General features: G+C 36.3%; 1 protein-coding gene across 1 annotated transcript; it reads left to right on the top strand.

Annotated features, from left to right (window-relative positions):
• The first annotated feature begins 1,806 nt into the window (after positions 1 to 1,806).
• On the top strand, positions 1,807 to 25,842 carry mapk13 (mitogen-activated protein kinase 13). Its single transcript, XM_079826529.1, has 12 exons — positions 1,807 to 2,195; positions 6,328 to 6,457; positions 6,844 to 6,902; positions 7,226 to 7,331; positions 12,094 to 12,123; positions 13,507 to 13,554; positions 13,642 to 13,756; positions 18,805 to 18,876; positions 19,312 to 19,391; positions 19,651 to 19,729; positions 23,796 to 23,969; positions 24,070 to 25,842. The coding sequence occupies exons 1-12, from the start codon at positions 2,083 to 2,085 to the stop codon at positions 24,150 to 24,152; spliced, it is 1,089 nt and encodes a 362-aa protein (XP_079682655.1). The 5' UTR covers positions 1,807 to 2,082; the 3' UTR covers positions 24,153 to 25,842.
• Positions 25,843 to 26,689: the final 847 nt, after the last annotated feature.

Here is a 26,689-nt window from a genome sequence, read left to right as displayed (position 1 = left end):
GCCTTCCAATAATTGAGTGGTTCAGTGCCCGTAAAACTGGTAGAGAGATGAATATGCCCCAGAGGGAATATCCAAGAGATACTACTCCCATATTCTCTACTGCATTTAATTTTGTGATGGCTTACTATAACCTTTACTGTACTATCCATCACATTGGTATAACCGTCCTGATATACCAATAGGACGTGCCAGTTTCAATTACAGCCAGACCGAATATTAGTCCCTTATCTGCTGATGTCCCATGCTTTTGAATGAATAATATGCATTTCTTATTAGCAAAAATATCAAAGCACATTTTTAACCATTTCACTTTTATATGTACATGTCACTCACGTTTAATTTTGTTTACATTTTTACAGTTGTGTTCTATATTGTATCATTTAAAACAAAAGTTCATAAGACATAAGAAACATAAGAATATATATTGCAATCAAAGTGCAATATATAGTCACATTCAACAAAAAGTTACTCAGATTAGTATCTCTGGGAGATACTTGAATTTATGTTTTTTAATATAAACTATATATATTTATCACTAAACTCAAAAAAATGCTGGGTTAAAAATAACCCAAGTTGGGTTGAAAATTGACTAACCCAGCAATTGGGTTGTTTTAACCCAACGGTTGGGTTAAATGTTTGCTTAAAACAACCCAATTGCTGGATTAAAATAACCCAATCGCTGGGTTAAAACAACCCAATTGTTGGATTAAAACAACAATTGCTGGTTTAAAACAACCCAATTGCTGGGTTAGTCCATTTTCAACCCAACTTGGGTTATTTTTAACCCAGCATTTTTTAGAGTGTATAGTTACTAGTCACTATATGTGTTTGTTTGTTTACACAACACAACTCTGTCTAATTCTAAACTTTAAAAAACAGCAATATTGTGAAATATTATTAAAATAATGGTTTTCTATTTTAATATACTTTAAATTATAATTTATTCCTTTGATCAAGCATCATTACTCCAGTCTTCAGTGTCACATGATCCTTCAGAAATCTTTCTAAACTTATGATTTAATGTCAATGTTGGAAACAGATGTGCTGCTTAATATTTTTTTTAGAACCTGCTGTGATACTCTTTTCAAGATTATTTGATTATTAAAAAGTTAAAAAGAACATCATGTAATAACATTTCACAAATATTAGGCTACTGCTTTTTCTCTATTTTTGATTAAATAAATGCAGGCTTGATGAGCATAAGAGAAAAAACATAAAATAGTATCCCAACTTTACACACACACACACACACACACACACACACACGCACGCACGCACGCACGCACGCACACTCATACACACACACACACACACACACACACACACACACACACACACACACACACACACACACACAACACAACACACACACACACACACACACACACACACACACACACACACACACACACACACACACACACACACACACACACATATAGGCTAGCACTAAAAAGGTTCCCCTGTGATTACGAGCCAATAACCATTTTTGGTGCCATAAAGAACCGTTTTTTTTAGAGTGTACTTTGCACTTTTTAAAAGAGCCTAAAAATCATACTTTTAATTTAATTTCGCTTTTAAATATGCAATTAATGTTTTATGACAAATAATTATTTCAGAGAACAAGCGGAGATAGTTTATATAATTATAATCAATCATCAATGTCGATCATAGAGCAGAGGGGCAGTTTGAGGATAATAAATGTCATTTATTTCAATAATTATTTTTGTTATGATTTTTTTTATGTTTACATGAAGGTGAGCAGCGGTCTGTCAATCAAAACGGCAGTTGCTTGAATTCGAAAGTGGGCGTGTGTGGGGGATCATGACGTCAACGTCAGGCAGATCTCAGCTCGTTCGGTTACAGCAAGCTTTCCAAAGTTTCAATGGCTCGTGATTTAAAACGTCGATTCCGCGGCCGCTGCGCACTACGTACAACCAGATAAACGTCCGTTTTGTTTTGGCGTGAATCAGAACCGTTCCTACGCAGTGACCTTTCGGAGCTCGAATGCAGAGTATCGCGTAGGAGTCGCTGTGTGCGCGGTGAACGTTTGATTTCTGCCTGTTTTCCTTCACAGCTTAAATGGAGTCACGGGTGGAGTTCAGTCGAGAGGAGATCAACAGCACGGTTTGGGAAGTCCCGGCGAAGTACATTTGCTTGAAGCAGATCGGAACCGGAGCGTATGGCAGCGTGTGGTGAGTTCCTGACAGACAGGTAGACGCTCATGAACTGCATCTCAACAGGTTACCACATGAAGAAGAAGGACGCTGTGTGGCAAGCCGGATTAGCATCCATTGCGTTCAACTTGCTAACTATTATTTTGTTAGTTTTTTATAGTGACTAGTATTCATTATATTAGTTATTAGTGCTTGCTACTAGTCACTATCACAGAACTGACAAGTATCCCATACGTAATCTTTAGTTACTCGTTACTAAATGGTTAATAATTCATATCTAGTGAACATTTACTAGTAAAAGCATAGTACCAGCAAGGATTGAAATTCATATTAACTTACTTATATTCATATAAGAGAATAGGGTAACACTACAATAATGTCCCATTACTTAATGAGTTATCTAATGTTAACTAACAATGAGCAATACATTATTTATTCATCTTTTGTTTACTTTAGTTAATAAAAATCCAAATGTTCATTGTTAATTCATGTTGGCTAAGGTATAAAAAGCATGCATATCCAAAAATATGACTGTTGAACAAAAACTTTTTGTGTGAGCAACAGTGTGCTAATGTTGTTTTGTATTACATTAAATACTAATAACAAATAGCATTAACAATATGATGTTTTTATGCTTTAGAAGTGTTTTTATTGTTAGTTCATGTCATACACTGTAAAAAAAAAAAAAAAAAAAGATGGACGCTCCTTAACTCCAAATTAAGCCTCCAAATATGGCTCTGACATCTTGGAGTCTGCAGTAGTTAGCTGCAATATCAAGGTCCGGCCCACACTCCCACCTAATCAATCACACGCCCCTGAACTTTTTGTGTAATAAATAGTCATGGGAATGTAGAAATTAAAGTTAAAGCTCCAATCTAGTTCCTGAAAATGTCCGTAAGCTGTCAATCGCAGCTGTCAATCATAACGTCACACTCCGTTTTGATAGCATCAAATAACTAACTAAAACCATACTTATTTAATAAAACGAACACTTGAACTATACTGCCTCCAGCCACCTGGGGCCGATCCAAACGCTTTGGCTTCCCTTTTCAGGACTTGTGTGGCATGCTTGGTTCATGTTAAAGGTGCACTATGTAACATTTTTCCAGTAAAATATCCAAAAACCACTAGGCCAGTGTTATATATTTTGTTCAGTTGAGTACTTACAATATCCCAACTGTTTCCAACTATTTGTAAATCGTGAGAAATTGCTATTTTAACCAAGGAACCGGGACGTGTGAGGGCGTCGCCTGTCGATTGCGTCATATCTGCTTTACCCTCGGTTTCCGGTTTTAATTTTGCAGAAACACTTTCCTCTCACTGCAGTGTGAACAAGTGTCATAGCAGCCGCCGAGCAAATGACGTCATAACATTCAACACACTCAGGTGTATCTAATATGATAAACAGAGCTGCGTTCCCTCATACTCATGACCTGGAAAAGCGACTGTGGCGGCGACTGTGGCATAATAAAAGTCCCGCTGCTCGCGAGGAGTGTGTTGCGTTCATCTTATTAACAATCGCTCCAGCGGCCTTGCTCAGCTCCACAACACTCGGCCCTGCTTAGGGCTGGGCGATATGGCTGAAAACTGTATCACGATATAAGGGTTTCATATCGGTCGATATCGATAATTATTGATATGTTTTATGATCTATTTAAAATAAGGACCAGGAGAAAAATATTTACATTTAAACATTTTTATTTTAAACTTTACCTTCCTCTGATTATAATCCCCTCAGTTATAAAGGCAGAAATGTCAACACAACCATGGAAAACACTCAATAAACAAGTCTAAAATTTCAAATTTCAATTATCTCTTAACATTAAGAGAGGCGGAGGCTCGCGCTGAGGAGCCAGACGAAAGTATAACAAGGCTGGTAAAACAAGTTTTTTTTTTTCTGGAGGGACTGTTTTACACTGTAAATCAGTCCCTCCAGAAAAACGTGATTATGCGATCGCATGATTTAATGCATAATCAGCCAAACGTCTGCATATTTATGCGGGGGCCGCATTTTTTCAAATACGCCGCACTTTCGCCGCATAAATTGCCTATTTCCGTGTCCAAGATATGCAGGGCTAACATGATTTCATAATCCCTGCATTTTCGTTGCAAAAAAGTCTTATATATTAGCAGAAAGTTGAAAAATGTTTGTTTACTTCACACAAGAGCCGCCATTTCCCCCTATTGCCATGGGAACGTTTTGAAGTGACGTAATGACCCGACGCGAACGTCATCGAAAGCTGCAAACACCGTGGAGAAACCATAGATATCGGTGAAACCATGATGAAGCACGCAAATTCTCATTGGCCAACAAAAATAACAGCAAAAGACCGCGCAAAACAGTTTCCCGGTGTGTTGACCGATTTCAAAACACGGCATCATGAAGCTTCGAAGCGTTATGAATCAGTGAGTCAATTCAGCGGTTTGGATCAGCTAAGTCACGTATTTCAGCAGTTTGACACGCGATCCGAATCATGATTCGACTCACTGATTCATAACGCTTCGAAGCTTCATGATGCCGTGTTTTGAAATCGGTCATCACTATATAAGTCGTTATTTCTGGGGTTTTTTTGCGTACAAAAACTATTCTCGTCGCTTCATAAAGTTGTTGTAGAACCACTGTAGTGAGATGGACTTTGTAACGACGTCTTTAGTACCTTTTAAGGGTCTTGAGAGTGAACAGTGCATTGTGCCAATGGAGGGCTTTCAGAGCCATCAGATTTCAACTAAAATATCTTCATTTGTGTTCCGAAGATGAACGGAGGTCTTACGGGTGTCCAACGACATGAGGGGAAGTCATTAATGATAGAATTTACATTTTTGGGTGAACTAACCCTTTAAGAGATTGCACTTTGTGCATTGGAAGCACTCGAATGTCTGTTTTGTAAAGCTACCTCTGTAAAAAAGGAAGTTATTTTTTCAGAAGTTGTAGCATTTTCCTTTTGTAAAGCTACAGAACTTGTTTGACTCAATGTTTTGTAAATTTGAGCCATGTGTTTATTAAGGTCTTCAATAAAACAAGATGAACTTAAATATTCCCAGCACTTTCTGTGATGTAGTGCTTTTTTTCCTCTTTTTCATCAAACCGCAGTTTTTGCAAGTTCCCGCAATTTCATTGCATAAATATCCCGCATTTTCCATCGCATTTTTAAAGAAAACGTGCCGCATAATCAAGGATTTTGGCCCGCAACAATCACACAAAAAAAAGCCGCATTTATCTGGAAGGACTGGTAAAATAAAGTGTTACCCTTGTCACTATTGGGATAGTGACTAGTAAACAAAGTAATGCGTGCTAGTGATGTCCTGAATAGATGCTAGTCACTATTGGATTAACTTGTAGTAGTTTGTGAATAATCGCATAGGACATTTAAAAAGATACTAATCCTGGTACTGTAATGTTGTGCAGAACTTCCTTCCTATAGCCTGGTTATAGCTTAAATATTAATTGATTAACTTATAAATATTATGTGTCATATAATACACATAAGCAGGGGCCGTCTGAAATCAAACTTTGGCCTGATACGATGACCAATAATAATCGGTTATGAATGATAACGGATATGTTAAGCCTGTTTTTCATACTAAGTGAAATCATGTTTCAAGTGGATGTCAAATGTACTGTGCAGTTGATAAGATTAATAAAACAATGGATGTTTTGAAGGTTGTAACTCTAGTTAGATATTTTCAACATCCACTAACGGCTTCAGACTAACATTGCTACTATTGTCACAAATATATCATGCATTCCTAATTTTGCAGGCTTTTTGCTGTGGATGTTTATGTTCATCTGTGCTTCTGTATTGTGTATTTACTACGGTAGTCACATTTACTGCTAAAATTAGTCATGATGTGATCTATCCCAGCAGCGTTGACATTTCCTGTTGAGGGTTTGATGCCACAAAACCTTCATAACTGCTCTAAGATCAAGCACTGGTGAAAGTGGGGGACTGTGAAACCCACATGCTCTGACTGCTTAGTCTTTGCAGCAAAGCAATGTGAGCGGATTGTATCAGATAAGATGCTTGTGTAGTTTCTTATTTAAATATTGCACTTTCTGTATCGGCTCCTGAATCTCTTACAGTTGGTTCTTGAAACTTTAACCTCAGTTCATAATGTTTGGGTATGATGGTGATTGTTCTCCTTATCTTAGCTCGTCCATCAACAATAAAACCAAAGAGAAGGTGGCCATCAAGAAGCTGCACCGACCCTTTCAGTCGGAGATCTTCGCAAAGAGAGCCTACCGAGAACTGAGGCTACTCAAGCATATGAAACATGAAAATGTAAGTGTCATCTCTGCCTGACATGCCTTGAGGTCAGATCTTGTTGCTTATATTGTTAGTGCTGGATTTCAACACAAGCAGAAAGAAGTTTCAATGGCTTGAGTGGCTTTTGCAAGGCACAAAAGACGTATCACGCATTGTTTTCATTGAGAATGGTGCGAGTATCAAATGTTTAGCTTAGTGGACTGAGTATGTGTGCACGGGACAGGATACTTGTGGCGCCTGGAGACATGATGATGATTGATTGCAGCGTCATAAATGGTGTATTATGTATCTAAAAGATACACTGAAACCCAGGCAGCCTTATTCAGTCCGTCTGTCTATCACCATTATAATATCGTGAAAAGACTGTGACTTCTTGCCTGTTTTTTGCTGTCCAACCCAAGGTAATAGGCCTGCTTGACGTCTTCACTCCTGCCTCCAGAATGGACGACTTCCAAGACTTGTAAGTCTTTAATGAGGCATGTGTATGGGAAATCTATCTGTCTGAGACATATTTAAAGCCAAAAATTAGAATTCTGTCTTTATTTACTCAACCTGTATCTCTTTTTCGTAAAACGACAGTTCACAGTGACTTTAATTTCAGTGTGATGTAAAAGAGCTGCATTAAGATCCTTTCTAATGTCTTTTTCCATGGAGAGAATAAGACAGAGATTATGTGTCATATTAAGTGTAACAGATTATGGGTTTGAAATAATGACAGAATACATTTTGGGGTGAACTGTTCCTTAAATAATGAGAGAAATAAGCCATTCCTTTCTGTTTTAGCTACCTGGTGATGCCGTACATGTACACAGATCTCTCTAAAGTCAAGGGCGTCCTTACAGAAGACCGTATCCAGTTCCTGGTCTATCAGATGCTGTGCGGACTAAAGGTCAAAGCAAAACAACATCTCACATAGAGAGGCCAAATTTGCCTAACTTGCATGATGCAACAAGTTTCCAATAGTTTCTTTCCTCATGGAAAATGAAAATGCTGTGTGATGCAACGCAGCAAGAATAGAGTTTGAATTGACCGCAGAATCTTCATGTGAATATGAATTTACTGTTTACTTTAATATACATTTCCGTTCAAAAGTTTGGGGTCAGTAAGATTTTTTTTTTAAAAGAAACTGATACTTTTATTCAGCAAGAATGCATTAAATTGATCAAAAGAGACAGTAAAGATTTTTATTTCAAATAAACGTTCTATACGTTAGGGAATCCTGAAAAAAATTTATCAGAGTTTCCACACATTATTTTTTGTTGACAATAACACTAAACAATTTACTAACCCTCATCCTTCCCTTGGGTCATTTTGAAAAAAAAAAGTGGTCCAAGACCCTTGGACTTTTGTCGCACTTGAACCACGAATGCACAAAAAAAGTGTGGTTGAATTTTAAAAAAGTAACAAATCCTTCACTCGCTGGTCAATTTGACCCTCATAGGAATTCATGGAATATGAGGAATGCTTCGGAAAACCTAAAAATGCTCAAAATTCAAACTGAAATGCTAAAACTACCAAAAAAATATGTTAAAATGTCTACATGCTGAATGCATATGGAAGAGAAACTGACTTTAGGACCCAGCGGAACAGCTCATTTGCTCCATAAAGAGCAGGGGCCGGTTGCACCAGTTGTGTAAGTTACAACTTAGCCTAGCTTTGACGTAAATGGGCACTAAGTTACAACTTACGCACTACTAAATATTTTTGCGTTGCACCATTAAACTTAGTTGAAGTGTAACTCTACGTATAAACTAAATATTTACGGAAGCCTCCGATCAGGAGTAATGGTTGGAATAATAAAGCAGACTGACTGAACTGCATAATAAGCTCTTGTTTTACATGACAGACTTAAATTCTTTACAGATATATGATAACGCTGACATTTACACTCGCTTACATTTTAAGAGAGAAAACATTATGTGAATAGATTACTTTATTTGCAGCTCTTCAACACGAAACCATCCAAAACTGTGCGTGCCGCTGCGTGAATCTGTCCCATCGGTCCGTCATGATGTCAAATGAAATCAGTCATAATCAATAAAAGTAATTTCTTATGTTTTTTTTTTGTTTCAGTATTTATTTATTAATCCTTATTAAAAACCCATAAGAACCCACAGTGACACGGGTATCACAAACACTGGTGATTATCTGGAAAGGTCTTTTTAAAGCAATATCCCTAAATTTCAACTCAGAAAGTCCCTAAGTGACATATAAGGAACACCCAGGTTCAGTCATGTGACAATTTGTGCATTTTTTGTTGCCATGGCAACATTTCCAAAATGGTGGTCTGTCTGGTTAGCACATGTTGCAGTGTGAGCAATTTTTTAATACGCTTGTTTTTGTTACTAAAGGTATGTTTCAACCCATGCAACAATTCTAACATTTTTTTAATAACTTAAAAAATTGACAAATTGATATAAAACAAGTTATGAAAATATTGTGGTGACATATGTCACATCGGGCTGTTAACCTTAAAACAGTGGTGACATATATGTCACATCGGGCTGTTAACCTTACAACAGTTGGTGGAATTTTGATGTTATGTATTTGTCATAATAAAGAGCACCTATCATGGAATTTAGAAATTTACCTTTCATGTAGTGTGTAACATAGATCTAAGTGAACAAAAACATCCTGCAAAGTTTGAAATATGACAGTGCACCGTATATATAGTTATTTTCTTTCAAAAGTAAGAGTCGACTCTGAGTCATTTTTAAGAATCGTAAGAAGACCGAAGCTTTTTCTCTGACTAGATGACGTCAACTTTTCAAGTTATTTGAATACGATACGCCCACTTATTGCGCTCCAAGACGCCAGTGAAAACTAGAAAACATCATGGCCACGAGACGCTGTGTTCTGAAGTGCGACTCAAAAGCAAAATATTTTCATCTGCCCAAGGATGAGCATTTGAAGACTAAGTGGCTTGAAGACAAACCATACATCGTCGCGATTGTGTGTTTATTAGTCTTCAAATGTCTCTATTTGCATGTTTCGCGATCTCAGGAAGCTTTTATTATGGACTTCTATTATGGCACATGGTATCTTCTTCGTCTGTCTGTACCATATATGGACTACATGTGCACAGAGCGCCCTCCGGCTGCCAGTATGAATTGAAAACAACACATAAGAGACTCAATCGCTCATGATTAGGCTACATCTGCGCATTTTGAGGAAGTATTGAATAAAAAATACTCCTCTGTTTAGAAATTTGACACAGACATATGAGAATCTATCAATATGTCTCCTCATCTGCACACTTTTTAAATAAAAGCCCTGAGGGATGTTGATTTGTCGCGAGTCTTCGTGAGGAGAATAGAGGAGTTTTTTATGAATGAGATCAGCTGAGGCTCATATTACAATCAAACGGTACCGACGCGGTTTTCATATTTATAACTCCTGACACATATTAACAAATTACTGTCACTATAAGACTTTGATGGGCGTTCCGTTTCCGAAAATATCTGCACAGACTATACCAATCACAACTGACTGGGTCATCGGACCAATCACTGCAGATTAGCGTCACATAAAGGCGGGGTTTTGAAAACTGAATCACTAAAGGAATCATTTGAGAATCGCTGTCAAAACAGGTAAAAATAAATGCATATTATAAGAAAACTAAAGTCTTTTTTGTCATTGCATGCATGCAAAACTGTTGTTGTGAACTTCTAAAACAATATTTGGAACATTTTAAATGTCATAATAGGTGCTCTTTAAGAAAAATATTAATGAGCTGCTCAATTAATTTAGCAGATTCAATAATTTTTTTAGTGTTATATATTTTCTTTATGTTTTATATAAAATCTGGGACTGAGAAATGTATTTCTCTTAAACTGAGAAATAAATGCCCAATGTGACATATATGTAACATAAAAAATGAATCATAAACGCCTAATGTCACATATGTGTAACTTTACATATTTTTCACAAGGAGGGGTTGTATTTCAAAAACAACTGCAGAAAAATGTTACAAGTGGTCCATTAAGCCTGTTTTATATGACCCATAATTTTCCTATAAGGATAAATTGGTCCGGGTTCTTATGGGTTAATGTTGTTTCATATACTGAATGCTTCTGAATGTTATTTATATCTAAAAGCACTTATGCTATTCATGATTAAGTATCGTATTTAATGGAAATTTATTTTTACCGTTGGTTACGTGAGGCAAAAGAAGTTATAATAATGAAGGACACTGAAATTCACGATATTTTAACACAACTTCTGCTCACGTATTTGAAGGCTGCTATTGGATCATTGAGGGTAAACGTCATATTATGCGACTACGCATTACTTTACGGAGAGCTTACGACCTACTAGTTACGTTCTGCCTTAAGAACAAATGGTGCAACCGAAAAAAGTACAGAGTTAGTTACAAACTATCTAGTAGTTACTAAGCCTCTAGTGTGGGCTTTACGTTCCAATTTAAGAAAGAACTTACGAACGACTGGTGCAACGCTATATTATAGAGCAACTGTATAAGGCCAAGTGGCAAGGGTCATGAAATATCATGTTATATTATCTTTTTTCCACAAAAGGTCGGCAAAGACTCCCAATGTAAGATATTTTGAGCTGAATTAAAAGGGTTATGCATGAAATTGTGTTATTTTGAAGTGAAGTTGAAAGAATGTGCTTAAATTACTATTGATTTATTATTTATTGATAAAATCTAGTAATTTAAAGGCAAATAAAAGAAAAACTAACAAAAAAATCTCCACAATTGCATTTAAAAAATAGAAAAAATATAATCAAAATGAAATAAGCTTTCTGGACAAAGAAAAAAAAGTATAATTTTGGGCTTCGGGTCATTTTGACCCGTGAGGGAAGGATTTGTTAAAAAGTGCGAGCACCAAATCAGCTCCATTTCTGATGGACCATGTGACAGTAATGGCTGCTGATTCAGCTTTTCCATCACAAGAATGAATTATATTTGAAAATATATTGTAATAATATTTCACAATATTACTGATATTTTTGATCAAATAAATTCAGCCTTGGTGAGAATAAGAGACATAAAAACATTTTTAAAAAATCTTACCAACCCCAAACATGTTTGTGGACTTATTGTGAATAATTTATCAGTGCACTTAAAAAAAAAAAATTGCTCCACCTCTAAAACAACCACAATCCCTTCATTTCCTGATTCTTAAAACCAAGTTTTGCTTCCTTCATTTTCCTTTTTACTAGAAAATACATCACATTGTGGAAGTAAAATGTGTTGCGAATGCATTTTCCTGTTGACTAAACATCTCACAATACTAAAGTAACCGTCTGTTTGAGAAAAAAGACCAAATATTTGCCACTTGTAAATCACATCAGGCATTCACTAGGTCAGAACAGAAACATGAACACCTGCAAACCCTTTAATTAATGCAAAACATTAGAACTGCAGGAAACCAGACATGCACTTAAGACCAAAGTGACGTGAACAAAGTGTACATTGCATGCTTGGTTAGAAAAATTGCTGCATGCGCTTAGTGAAATATGTATACGTGTAAAAAGAGAAGTTTGCTTTGGGTTTAGGATTATTGCCAGTAGGAATGTTAATACAGTCTTTCAGATCAATCTTATTAGTGTAATCAAATACACAGTGAAGAATCTCATAATACTGATTTGTGGTATTTCTTTTTTCTCTGTTTCTCTCCACTCCACAGTACATTCATGGTGCTGGCATCATTCACAGAGTAAGTGAGACTGGCAGTGAATAAACAGCATCTGCTCATAATTATCATTTCCACACAGAGCTGAATTAAAGACACATGGCATCTCTTGGGATCGTTGTAGCTCTTCGGGAGATGCAAATGTGCTCCATGGGGGAGTTTTCATCTCCATGAATTACATTTACTTGCAGCTAATTTCGCTAATATGTATTGATCAGTGGACTATCAACAGCCATTAACTATACTTCCTCTCATCGGAAAAAAGACCCCTCTCAGCTTATATTTATAATTTATTAATAACTATTTTACAACAGCTTCAGACATGTCTCATCCAATTAGATTTAATATAATGTATTGTTGTTTTTTTTGACGACTCAGTTATGTAACGTGAAGCTGTGTTTTTGATCATTGATTATGAATAATCTTTTTTTGGGGGTCAAAATTCCAAATAAAGAAAAGTAAATTATTGTACAAACCATATTTGTAAAATATATGTAATCTGGATTACATAATCAGATTCCAAAAAATAGATACTTGTAATTAGATTACATTTAGTTTTATGTGAATTATACATACTTTATTGATTCTCACCAATTCTTCTTTTCTATATTTTAAATTGTCTTTTCTAAAACAGCCTATTGCTTATGTATAGTCAGAAAGCCTTCCGGTTTTGTGGAATTGCACAATTCAGAGGCCACACAGCATAACAAATACAATATTTCATCTTTTTTGTGTTTTATTTCATTTGTTTTAAAATGTTACATTTGTATGGTTAAATTAAACCTTTTCATCAACTTACAAACCTCCTTCTGTTTGGGACTATTGGGAAACCCTGACGTAATAAAATGTTTAATACACTTTTGTTGATATCAAATTTTCACCATAATCTTTCTCTTTGTTTCTTTATATCAGTATAGTACAAGGCTATTCTATTCAAATATTAGTAATAATCAAGTTATGACTAAAAGTAAGGTCAAAGTAATCTATAAGTAGTCAGATTATATTGCCTAAATTGTGTAATAGACACATTTTATAGGATTTTCTGGAGACATATTCTAACAAGTATGTATTATGCAGTGGATGCACACACCTTGTTGCCAGATTGAAATGTACAAAAAAAAAAAAGGTCCTCCAAGCTAGTCATATCAGTGTGAGTTCAAGGCTTTTTGCATTGGGTGAGCTTTCCTATTGTGCATTGTACTATGAGGTAATGCCAGTGGTTTCCTGTAAGTAAAGCAGTGCCTGTACATGCTCAGAACTGTTTAAAGCCGCCCAGCTCACTTTGAATGGGAAAAATACAGCTTGTTGAAATCAGACTAAAGATTTGTTAAGAAACCCACTAAGATCTTGTGTAATTGTTCAAGAACCATGTCTTTGTAGGAAGATTAACACCTTTATGCATTGCAGGACCTCAAACCAGGAAACCTGGCTGTGAACCAAGACTGTGAGCTGAAGGTCTGTGCCACCATTCTTTCACCATAAAAGAAAAAAGTGTAAACCCCAGGTAGTTGACAGTAACGCCTTCCTTTGCTCTGACTGCAGATATTGGATTTTGGCCTGGCACGTCATGCAGAAGCAGAGATGACCGGTTACGTTGTGACGCGGTGGTACCGAGCCCCTGAGGTCATTCTAAACTGGATGCACTACACACAGACAGGCAAGATGTTTGTCATTCATTAAGATGTACATTCCTATTCAAATTATTAACAAGAGCTACTCAGGTGTTTTAGCAAAACATTTGTTCATAAAATATGAGGTAACTAATGGTTGATTCAGTCATCTGTTATGGTCCAGTTAGTGAAATCTGTCCAATAGCACCTCTATTGGTCTATATGAGCATTTATAACACTCTCTCATTAGTATTCAAAGGTATACAATAGTGGCCAGAAGTGATGCAAATTGACATCTACATTCTTTTATTCCAAAATTATAAAAAATTGTTGAAGAATTTGTAAGAATATTGCATAGTTGTGCTTGGAGCTTATTTTTTTGTGTGTGTGATACCGCAATAAAACTTAAATTGTGTGGACATTTTTTGACAAGTCTGTCATACAAATAGCTCTTGTCCTCAATAAACCCGTCTCCGGCGTGATAACTCCGATTAGGGCTGTAACGATTTGACCAAAAATAAAAACCTCGATTAATTGAACATTTGACCTCGATTATTTTGCTCTTTTTTCTTTTTTTTTTGCCCTCATAAGGTTTTGAGTAAGTCCACTGATAAGGTTTGTACTGTAAATATTTTCTACTATTAAATTATTATTTAATAAATTATTATTTTTTCTAAATTTATTATTTATTCTAATGAAAAAGTGCATTTCTTTGTGATTTTAAAATACTTGAAGGAAACGGTTCACTTTCAGCACTTATTGTCTATGGGGCAGATTTCTGCTTGTTGTACATCAGATACAAATACATTAGCACATAGGCCTACATTACATTTATTTGAATGCATTAATGAGAGAGTGATTGTGTGTGTGAATTACTCATACCATCTCTATTCATTATTAAGCTGTGGTTTGTACTTACTGCAAAGGTATTAAAATGTATGCTTATAACGGTTGAGTTTCTAAGCTACTTTAGTGACTTTACTTTAGTCACAGGACAGCGTTGACTCTGCGTTTCTGCACTGCTCTCTGCGCGCGATCTTCACGTAATGTGCGAGTTACTGTCTGAGTGTTCGTGTGTCACAATATATCAGGCATTAGTTCAACATAATACACATCTGATGGTTGAAACTCGCTTTAATGTTCAAACTGGCAGGGCTTAAACCACATACAAATGATGCTTTGTGAAGACGCAGGAGAAAGAGCGCGCGTTTTCAGAGACGCGACACGGCTCGGCTCTCTGTCACAGAAAGAAGCTGAGCACTGAACGGAGAAGTTTTCCGTATTGTTGTTTTTGAATAGTGCACAATTGATTTAAATGTTGAAACTGGCAAGCCTTTAAACGCATACTTGACAGACTTTATGAACACGAAAGTGAAAGCGGCTTCGGGGCTTGCGCGCGCCATCTGTGTTTGTGTGTGTGTGTGTGTGTGTCAGCGCGTAGGCTATAAGAACAGCAATTAACTGACCTGTATAAACTGTGTAAAACATGCAGTTACTATAGTGATTCTGGGTATCTATAAACACAGATAACTGCTCCTGCTTCTCTCTGTGTGCCTGCAAACTGCACTTGATGTGACTGACGGGGCGGAGTCACGTGAAAACCGAAATAACCGACATGGGAAAAATACGTTGGTTAGAGGTTCTGAATGTCGGTTTCGGTTATTTATCGATTAATCGCACAGTCCTAACTCCGATATTTAGATTATTCCTATTTAATAATTATTTAATCGACACATCATCCTCAATAAACCCGTCTCCGGCGTGTTGCCTTCGATCTTTCGAATATTCCGATCTATTATGACCTCTGACCTGTAAAGTTGTCAGAATAATAATCATACACTGTTTGTTAATTGGCCAGAGGAGAACTGGCACGCCGACTGAGCCTGGTTTCTCCCAAGGTTTATTTTTCTCCATTAGGTCACCTGATGGGGTTTTGGTTTCCTTTGCCACTGTTGTCTCTGGCTTGGCTTGCTCAGTTGGGGACACTACATTTTTTAAATAAATATCCAAATAAATCTAATTATTAAACTAAATTAAACATATAAACTAAATTACTGATCTAAAGCCCACACTGTCACTGTATGATAAATTAAATGATCTGATGACATCACCGTTTTCTCCAGAACGGCTATACGGCTGAATAAAATTCTGTTGCATTGTTTTCCTGTTTAACACTGTGAAGCTGCTTTGAAACAATCTGCATTGTTAAAAGCGCTATATAAATAAAGTTGACTTGACTTGACTTGACCATCTAAATATTAATAACTGATTAGTCAATGTATGCTTTTTGTTTTTCTATGCATTTTTTGGCATAATAAAATAAAACCTTGCCTTTTTTGCCAAATAATTTTCAGATAAATACCTTAACCTACTTAAGTGTTTTGTTTTTCCCTTATATTTTAAAAATATAAAATATGTTCTCCTGTTTTGATGGTTTAATCGAACTTGTAGGATCATTAAAAAAAATTATCCCCTCTATACTTCACTTTTATTACTGGCCACTACTGTAGTTCTAGCACAGAACTCTTTGGATAGACATGCAATATCAACGTATGGACATCTTCCAATTTAATGCATACAATTTATTTCCAACAAATTTACATCTTTACCAATCAATTCAATATTCTATGAACCTTAAAGGAACATGTCACTATTTTAGAAATAGGCTCATTTTCCAACTCCCTTAGAGTTAAACAGTTGAGTTTTACCGTTTTTGAATCCATTCAGCCGATCTCCGGGTCTAGCTTAGCATAGATCATTGAATCTCATATAGACCGCCAGACCCGGAGATCGGCTGTAGTGTTAATTTCGTCAGACGAGATGAGACTAAATATGTTCGTCAATGACCTTTTTTTCCATGACTAAGAAGAGACGATGACGAGACTTCACCAATGTCCAAAAACGCTGACTAAGACTAAATTAACATGCATTATTGTTGACAAAAAAGGACAAGACTAAAATGTTTTGCATAAAATAAAAACTAAGATAAAATCTCTCTTCATTTTCTCTATCATTCTATTATGGAGAGTGGTAGAGATGCAACATTGTAAACTTTAATGTTAAGGTTTTTATTGTATTTAGCCCTCAGGTATTCTTTACTAATTAGTCACACTTACACACATTGGTGGTCAAATGTGACCATACACCTTAACTATTTTTAAAATAAATAGCCTATATTTTAGTTCAATAATATTTATTGAATATTTTGAGGAGATCTTTCCGTACTAAATACTATTTAATTCTGTATGGCTCTTTAATCAATATACTTGTAGTCTAGTTGCTCAAAAAAGTATTGCAGATCATAACTGCTTACTTGTTTGTGAAATGTTAATTAATAGTGAATAGTAAAGAATGCAAGCAAATATAATTTAACCCCCAAAAAAGTTTAAAATTGTGCTAAAAGGCAAACTTATTTTTCCTTATATGTACAGTAGGATATATACATATGAATTCATACTGAATCAAGATCGAAATCGATATTTGTGCCCATTGTCTCATAAGCTAATGCTGATTTTAGGCATCTACGCTGTACATCAACCAGTTAGCTATGGTGTTGTGGCACATACATTTATACAGGTTATATATATTTTATGTAACTTATTTTGCCACACAATATATTGAGTTTTCTTTTGACTAAAACTAGACTAAAATGACAAGACTTTTAGTAGACTAAAATTAAAAGATGTGAATGACTAAATATGACTAAAACTAACAAGGACATTTGGCACAAGACTAAGACTAAATTAAAAATAGGTGAGTTGGAAAATTAGCCTATTTTCAGAAATAGCGGCGTGTTCCTTTAAAGGGATAGTTCACCAAAGAATGATATTTGGAAGAATGTTTGTAACCACACAAATCTCGGCATCCATTGACTACCATAGTATGTCATTGGGGGGTGAAATTTGTTTGGTTACAAACATTCTTCCAAATATATTCCTTTGTGTTCAACAGAACAAAGACATTTTATACAGGTTTGGAACAACATGGGGGTGAGTAAATTATTTTTGGGTGAACTATCCCTTTAAGGTTCACAGAATATTGAATTGATTGACTGACTTTTTTCTTGTATTTACAATAAATGAAATAAATTAAAAACAGCACTAAATGTATTTAACATGTGTTAATGAATTGTAATGAATGAGAAAGTCAAATGTTTCTGCATTTGCTGCGTGTGGGATTGTTGTCTGAACTCAGTCGCCTGCGGCAGTACTACACTTATATGTGTTCTTATGTTGTGACTGACAGAACTTGATGAACAAGCTCCTCTTAACTGTTTGATTAGATTAAGAACTCCATGTTTCACTATTCTACGAAACCCCTAAAGGGACATGGTGAAGGAAAAAAGATTTGTCAATGCTTTTGCGTCAATGTCCCTGACAAACTTTGCGCAGAAGAGAACGCAAAAGCTTTGAATTATTATTTTTCCTCCCATCTCATGTTTTTATTTTTTTTACACCACCATGTCCCTTTAAGGGCTCCATACTATTCCTCATGAGTATTAATGTATTAACATTAATACTTTTTCACTGTGCTAAAATGTGTATAGTTATGTCTGCTCAATAAGGATAACGCTCAAAAATGTATATTCTGGCATCATTTACTCACCCTCAAATTGTTCCAAACCTGTATCAATTTCTTTCTTCTGCTGAACATGAAAGAGGATATTTTGAAGAATATGGCTAACCAAACAGTTGATGTTCTCCATTGACTTCCATAGTATGGAGAAAAAAATACTATGGAAGTCAATGTGGACCATCAACTACTTGGTTACTGACATTCTTCAAAATATCCTCTTTTGTGTTCAGCAGAAGAAAGAAATGCATACAGGTTTGGAACAACTTGAGGCTGAGTAAATGATGAATTTTCATTTTTGGGTGAACTATCCCTTTAATTTAAATATCACTCTTTAATTGCCAGTTAGTCAGAATGTGCTCAGATTTGTATTTATTACTAAGATCGGTTCTATATTGCTGAGTTCAGTAGCTGTGTGAAATGGATAGCATGTCAAATGGTTTGCATTCTTTTAATGACTGGTGGTTGTAATGATTATTATAGTTTAATATTTGTGATTGTTGCATTTTTTCCTCCTTTCTAGTGGACATCTGGTCTGTTGGGTGCATCATGGGTGAAATGTTCAATGGAAAAACACTCTTTAAAGGAAAAGACTGTATCCTTCAGCATTCACTTTGCCTAATTTACTTTATTGCCTAATTTTCGAGGGCTAGATTAAAAATCTGATTAAAAGTTCTGACATTATTTACTCATCCTCATGTCCTTCCAATCCTATCTGTTGTTATGGTTTGTTTAGTTTTTTTTTTTAAATATAAAATACAATAAAAAAACTAAGAAAAAAAATGACAGCATACTGATACAGCTTTGTAAAGACATGAGGGTTTGGAGATAATTTTCATTTTTGGGCGAACTATCCTTTTAACGTTCTGTTTCTTAAATTTTACTGTCACTGACATACAGGGACTGTCATTTAGTTCATTGTGATTGCATTTAGAAATACTGTGCCCACTTGTTCCCTTTTGTCTTGCTTGTCAAGAACAGAAATAACTTGGAAATGACTGTGTATTGCCTTTAACTTTTTGACATTCAGACATGGATCAGTTGACTCAGATAATGAAAGTAACAGGAACACCAGGTCCTGAATTTATTGAGAAACTAGAAAGCCCAGAGGTAAGACAATTTCAATGCAACCAAAGATAGTATCTTTAATACATGGTTTGTCTGAATCTTGATTAAACATGCGACTGATGTCTGATGCAACTCAGAATGAATTGCTAATGCGATGGGAAATAAGATGGTCTTGAATATTTTGGGGAAAATTTTCAACCTGAATTATTAACATATTGTGTGACAGTTGCTGTAGCTACTGTGCTCAGCTGTCATCCCTGATCTTGACAAGTGTCAATATCTCTTGGCTGCTGTTAAATAGGCTAAGAACTATATCAAATCTCTGCCCCACTACCCACGCAAAGATTTCTCTACATTGTTTCCCAGAGCCAGTAAAAAAGGTAAGCAATACCCCAATAAAATTACTCCTTTGTCATGTTGTCACATTTCTTGCTTAGCAAGAGATCCTTTTCCAGTGTAAAACTTATGATTTAGTTTGACTGCATAGTTACTGCCTGTCAATGTGATGTGTTATTATTTCTGACAAAAATGACAAGATACTGAGCGACTGCAACAGAGCTATTTAAGCATGATTTTACATTTTTACACCAAACTTCAGGTAGAATGTCAGCTGAAGATACTGCCACACATATTCTATACTATTGCACAGCAGTGAAAACTTCTAGATTAGTTGTATATTGCAATTTTAATAGGCATCCACAAAAAATATGAACTGTCAGCCAAACATTTTAATGACATTACTATTTAATTAGCTAACATTAGTTAATGCATTGGCTATAATAAACAGCATTTAATAATCTACGATAATGTTCATTTCTACATATACTAATACATTTGTAACATTCAGAGCTGCACAAATTAACATTGTATTATGAACAAACATAAATTAACAATGAACAATAGTATATTTAATGTATGAAACATTAACCTAGACTAATAAATGCTGTAAAAAAAAAAGCCTAACTTGCGTTCTCTTGCGTTCTAGAATTTATTCTAAAACACTAATTCGTGATATTCACGTATTTCTATAGTTGACTCTAATTTTATACTGGCATATTCTAGTACCTTAAACCAAGCTTAATCAGACCAAAATAATCTTAATCAAGGATAAAAATTACAAAATAACTATAGAGCACAGCTGTCGAGTTTCAGAAGTAAAAACTAAATTTTTAATGATAACTTATAAACTTTTAAAGACAGACTTACTGTGAACTATGAGGTTGTTGATCTATGTTGAAGCCGTTTGCCTGCATTATTTCAACCTAGTTTTAAAATAATTGTTTAACACAGAATTTGTGGTGAAAAACTACATTACCAATCAGAGAGTGGAAACAAGGAACCCATGCCAGAAGATCTCGTTAGCTCCGGCGACACCCATGAAGCACCGCAAATGACGTAATCGAGTCGGTCTCCTTAATCTCTCAAAATATTTGAATATATATGCTTATTTTGCAATTAACTTAAAATATATTGTTTTTATACATATATTCAACATTTTTAAATGAGTAGTTTAAAGCAGCACTAGGTAACTTTTCAACCTTCATAATATATTTTCAAGACTCTTGTGATGATACATCGACTTACAATAGGTTGAATGACACGTCTGCCCTAGCCTGACGGGGTCTGTATCGTTTTTAATCGTACTTTTAAACTTCGGGTTTCGGGTAGTAACCCGAGAACAAAAAGAACTACAAAATTCGACTGCTTTACGGCATATACGTCACTTCCACCACCATCCTTAAATTCGGACGTGCGAGCCCAACTATCATTTGTTTGCCGAATGTTATAGTCATGGCCGAAGCAGCACAGAAAAATAAGAAAGCAAAGGTTTTGTCGGAGGAAAGCAAAAAGAGGAAACGAGAAAGTGATGGGATTAAAGGCAGGACGAGGATCAACATTGGGCAGCGTTTGCTCGTTGGCGTGAGCTGAAGGAGGAGGGGCTACATTCTTGCAAGTACATACATAAGACGTACAAAATCATATTTTAGGATACCTAACATGTCTGTGATATTGGTTTATTTGTCTTGCCTCAAGCTATAATGCAAATCGATTTTTTAAATTTGCAGATTCATCTATGGTAGCTTGATATTATAATATTGACGATATATGGTTATTACCTACCACTCAAACATTGAATTGAAGTATCATATAGATTCTGTAAAACGGGAAACAATAGACTAGGCTACTATAATGACGCTGGCTTGTAAACGTGAGCATCGCGATCATTTGGCGTTTGAAAAAAATAAAACCCATGAAATTATATTCATATGACATGCTGAAACATATGTCACTGTACCTGGGATGAAGACATTTCACACGCGACGCAAGCAGAACACCTGCATGTGAACTCCTGCAGCGTTCAGGGCTATCACGCCGCATTCACATGGGCCGAGAAGCATTGACGCCGACGCCCCGTGTGAATGCGATGTCATAGTTGTCATGTCAACAAATGCACGTGCGACGCATCCACTGATGTAAGATGACAAGAGATTACGACAGTAGTAGATGACAATACTGTTTCCCAACTGTAGGGGGACCCCGAGAGCAAAAACTACTTAGTGCTGCTTTAATATTCTTCCATTGTTTTAATTAGATTATGCTGTTCGCAATGCTTCATGGGATTGCACTTCTTTCTTCTCACAAAAGCCATCAAGTAGAGTCTTATACCTTTTTGTATGATTTTTCAAATACTTGTATGCTTCAAATCAAAGCTTGTAATGTTATGATTCACCTCATAGCTGGTTGGCTTGGTTCATGGCTTATAATAGTCTAGAAATCTAGACGCACCCTAGCAGCAGCAAATCTAATTTGCAGCCTGGGGCGTCTAGCAACTCTCCGTTGGCTTGCGAGCTGGAAAAAACAAACTCTAGTCTGGCCAATCACATCGTGTATAGAGTCGGTGGGCGGGCTTAACATAATGACGGCAGAGTTGCAGCGGTTCTGCGTGCTTCTTGAAAACAAAGAAGCTGGCGAACAGCGGCCTTTCGAAACGGCTTTGGCCGCGACTCTGGAAGACTTGGAGTTAAGCTTTTCTTTGAGAAAAGAACAAAGAACGGCACTGAAGTCATTCTTAAAGGGTTAGTTCACCCAAAAATGAAAATTCTGTCATTAATTACTCACCCTCATGTCGTTTGACACCCGTAAGACCTCCGTTTATCTTCAGAACACAAATGAGGATATTTTTTTTGAAAGCTGATGGCTGAGAAAGGCCTCAGATAGGCCTCCATTGGCATTCAGTACATTTACACTCCCAAGACCCATAAAAGGCTCTAAAAACGTCGTTACAAAGTCCATCTCACCACAGTGACTCTACAATAATATTACGATGCGACGACAATAGTTTTTGTGCGCAAAAAAAAATCAAAATAACACCTTTATCCAACTTGTTCTTGTCTTCCGTGTGTGCCTCCACGACGCATGCGCGAGATTATGACGTAGATCCGGCGTTCGGACAGATGACCCAGAAGTGATTTGTTTACAAGCAGAGGAAGACGCGCGTATCTAAGCTGTTGAATTCTACATTGATCGTGCTTTAGGTCTCAGCGTAGTTCTCAAAATGGGGCTAAAGTGTGCATTTTTATGGATTCCCGAACCCTGGCGCTACGTCATATTCTCGCGCATGCGTCGTGGAGGCACACCCGGAAGACAAGAAGAGGTTGAATAAAGTCGTTATTTTGTTTTTTTTGGGGCACAAAAACTATTGTCGTCGCATCGTAAAATTATTGTAGAGTCACTGTGGTGAGATGGACTTTGTAACGACGTTTTTAGTGCCTTTTATGGGTCTTGGGAGTGTAAATGTACTGAATGCCAATGGAGGCCTTTCTGAAGCCTTTCTCAGCCATCAGCTTTCAACAAAAATATCTTCATTTGTGTTCCGAAGATGAACGGAGGTCTTACGGGTGTCGAACGACATGAGGGTAAGTAATTAATGACAGAATTTTCATTTTTGGGTGAACTAACCCTTTAAGAAAGAAAGATGTTTGCCGACCGGATACGGCGAAAGTTTAATCTATCAGCTAGCTCCGCTTCACCTTCTTCGTTGCTCTGGTTGGTTGTAGCGCTATCCTATTGCGTGCAGAGGGAATTGGAAAGACAACCGTTTATCCCGCCCCTCAGATTGAGCCCAGCCAATGGTGTGTTCCCAGACCCAACATCTTGATGTGGGTCTGGCTTGTCAGGCTAGGCTTCTAACGCTTTAACAAAGACTTTTTTGAAATCCCTATGAAAGAAATGAATGGACAAAATACATCCGGAAAACCAAACGGCGTTGAAAAAGTGGACGGGCACTAATGCACTCTGTTGTCAAACAATAGCTCAGCTTGCCCTGTACTAATACAATAATGCTCACATAATAATACATGTATCAGCTTTTGCTATTCTAATGCTGTCACTGTGTTTCTGACACATCGTGTCCCTCATTACCACTGCACTGGTAACTAACCCCAGCGGTAGATCTGCTTGAGAAGATGCTGGTGTTAGATGCTGACGCTCGTCTCACTGCTGATGGTGCATTGGCTCACAGTTATTTTGATGGCCTGAGGGACCCAGATGACTGGCCAGTGCCCACGTCGTACGATGACAGCTACGACAACGCCACATTGCCCTTAGAAGAGTGGAAACGTGAGCAACAACAAATATTACACCGATAGTCATGGCTGCTGTACTTTTATATTGACATAAATTGTGTATGCAAATGTAATGTGACTGTTTTTTTTCACAGGTTTATCATTTAAAGAAGTGAGGAGCTTTGTTCCTTTCCCAAGAAGAGATTCAAAGAGAAGAAACACACTCACCATGTCCTAGTTATAGTGGGTCTGACATTAACGCTGTACTGTATTGCGATTAGGCAATTTAGTCTCCGCCTTGAAACTATTTAGAATGTTTATTCACTCCTTAAAAAGTATATGAATAGCAGTATTTTGTACAATAACCAACTCCTTTTGGAATATGTGGGATATCTGGGCTTCTGGTGAATGAGCATTTTATTTTTAGTAATGTGGTAATGTAAAGTCGTACGATAGCTTTGTGTGGGAAGCAAAGCAGACCAAGATGTTCATTCTGCTAAATGTTCTCCTTATGCTTTACACAAAAAAAGAAAATAAGTTTAAATGATACGAGGGTGAGTAAATAATTATGGATTTTTTTCTAGTAAACTTTCTCTTAAGTGCTATCATGTTAAAAATGCTCTATAAAAGGACAGTTTTTAACAATGTCATGTATTTTAGTGTTATGGGTTTTAAACTTCAAGTAGTTTGTATACCGTTCAAATTTTGGTGTTAGTACGATTTTTTTTTTTTTAAGAAATTAAAGGTGGGGTAAGTGCTTTCTGGTAACCCATGTTGATTTCAAATCACCAAAACAAACATGTACGTAAAACAAAAACATCTGTAACCCAGGCAACGACTATGGCGGAATCTGCTGTGCCAGCCGGCCGAGGGTTTGATGTCATCAATAAGTGAAAGCAATGTATGTTGCTATGGTAATCCAGGTCGAATGTTCAATGGAAAAGTCATCCCTTCCATCCCAAAAACACAAACACAGTTCTCATGAACAACTCGACAGCATGAGCACGAACATATTGCAATTATGACAAGATTAGAGGATTATCTCGATCACGAAAAGAGGAACCAAACATATATTAGGAGTTTATAATCTTACTGTTCAGACACACTTTGGGAGCTGCCGCTTGAAACAGACAGTGAGGAGGTTTAGACGCTCCAGGCTTATCGGTGTAGAAATGAACGGCTCTTTATCATCGCTGAAGTGAACGACAATACGATCGCAAATGGACAAACAAGCGAACATGACACACGAGCAAATTCAAGCCAAAGCCAGCTTATATTAGTTCTGTGATACAAAACAAAATCAATGTTTCTCGCCTATGGAGCAGAAATAAAGCAACGCCCGCTCCTTGAGTTCTCTCCAGCGCTGGAAAGCTGACCGTAAGCCTTCTTTAGTTCCACACACATCTTCCACATTTGTTTTTTATCTGCCATCTCTTTCTGTCGTCGCTCGGCTAATGTCCGTCCTGTGTCGTGTGTTTTGAATAATGACCTGCACTGAGCGCTCTCTTCTCCCCGTCATTAGTAGACACGCCCCTTACTGCTGATTGGCTACAAGTTTGTTTTGGTACTCGGCCCGAGACACTTTACTAAAGCAGTTTTGAAATACCACTTACCCCACCTTTAATACTTTTATTCAGCAATGATGCTTTAAATTGATCAAAACTGACAGTAAAGACATTTATAGTGTTAAAAATAAATGCTGTTTGTGTTTTTTACTTTTCTATTCATACATTTTTTTTTTTTTTAAGTATTACGGTTTCCATAAAAACATTAAGCAGCAAAACTGTTTTCAACATTGATAATAATAAGTGATCCTTGAGCATCAAATCAACATATTAGAATGATTTCTGAAGGATCATGTGACACTGAAGACTGGGGTAATGATGCTGAAAATACAGCTTTGCTATCACAGGAATAAATTACATTTTAAAATATATTAAATTGTAATATTTCACAATATATATATATATATATATATAATTTGTTTTTGTTTTTTTAATCAAATAAATGCACCTTGGTGAGCATAATATATATTTTTTTAAATCTAAACTTTTGAATAATTCACTGCCCGGCCAAAAATAAAAAGTCTCTGTTTGAATTTAAAAAGGCAAATGCTTAAGAGTCTATGATTGGATCATTATTGTAGTGATTATTATGTTTCTAGCATGTTATATGTTTGGCAGCAGTTCTTGCACCAAAAATTGATGCACCTCTTGATGGAAATAAATGTTGTGCTGTGAATTTCCATCAAGAGTTGCATCAATTTGTGGTCAAGATCTTGTATTGACAATGCAAGAGTCCAGCTCTCAGTAAACTCTCCTCCAGCACATCCCAAAGACTTCCAATGAATTTAAGGTCTGGACTCAGAGATGCCAATTCATGTGTGGAAATGATTCTTCATGCTCCCTCCCAACCATTCTTTCACAGTTTGAGCCTGATGAATCTTGACATTGTCATCCTGGAACATGGCCATGATGTGTCTTCCTACATGGTTGTTTCAGAAATTAAAAGATACACACTCCATCAATTAGAGTTAGAAGAACTGTTGCCAAACATATAACATGCTAGAAACATAATCACTGCAATAATGATCCAATCATAGCCTTTTGCTTATTTAAATCCAAAGAGCAACTTTTTTTGGGCCAGGCAGTGGATAAAAAATATAGAAAATGTTTGTCTTTCTCTCTATATATATTCTAATAAAAAAATAAATGCTGTGTCTGAAGCGTTCAGACATTGTAACCACTGTTACTGACTTCAGTTAAACACTTAAAG

Source organism: Gobio gobio (assembly GCF_949357685.1).
Source record: "Gobio gobio genome assembly, chromosome: 10".
Taxonomy (NCBI): Eukaryota; Metazoa; Chordata; class Actinopteri; order Cypriniformes; family Gobionidae; genus Gobio; species Gobio gobio.
Note: the sequence above shows the minus strand (reverse complement) of the source record. Positions and strands in the feature narration are given on the sequence as shown.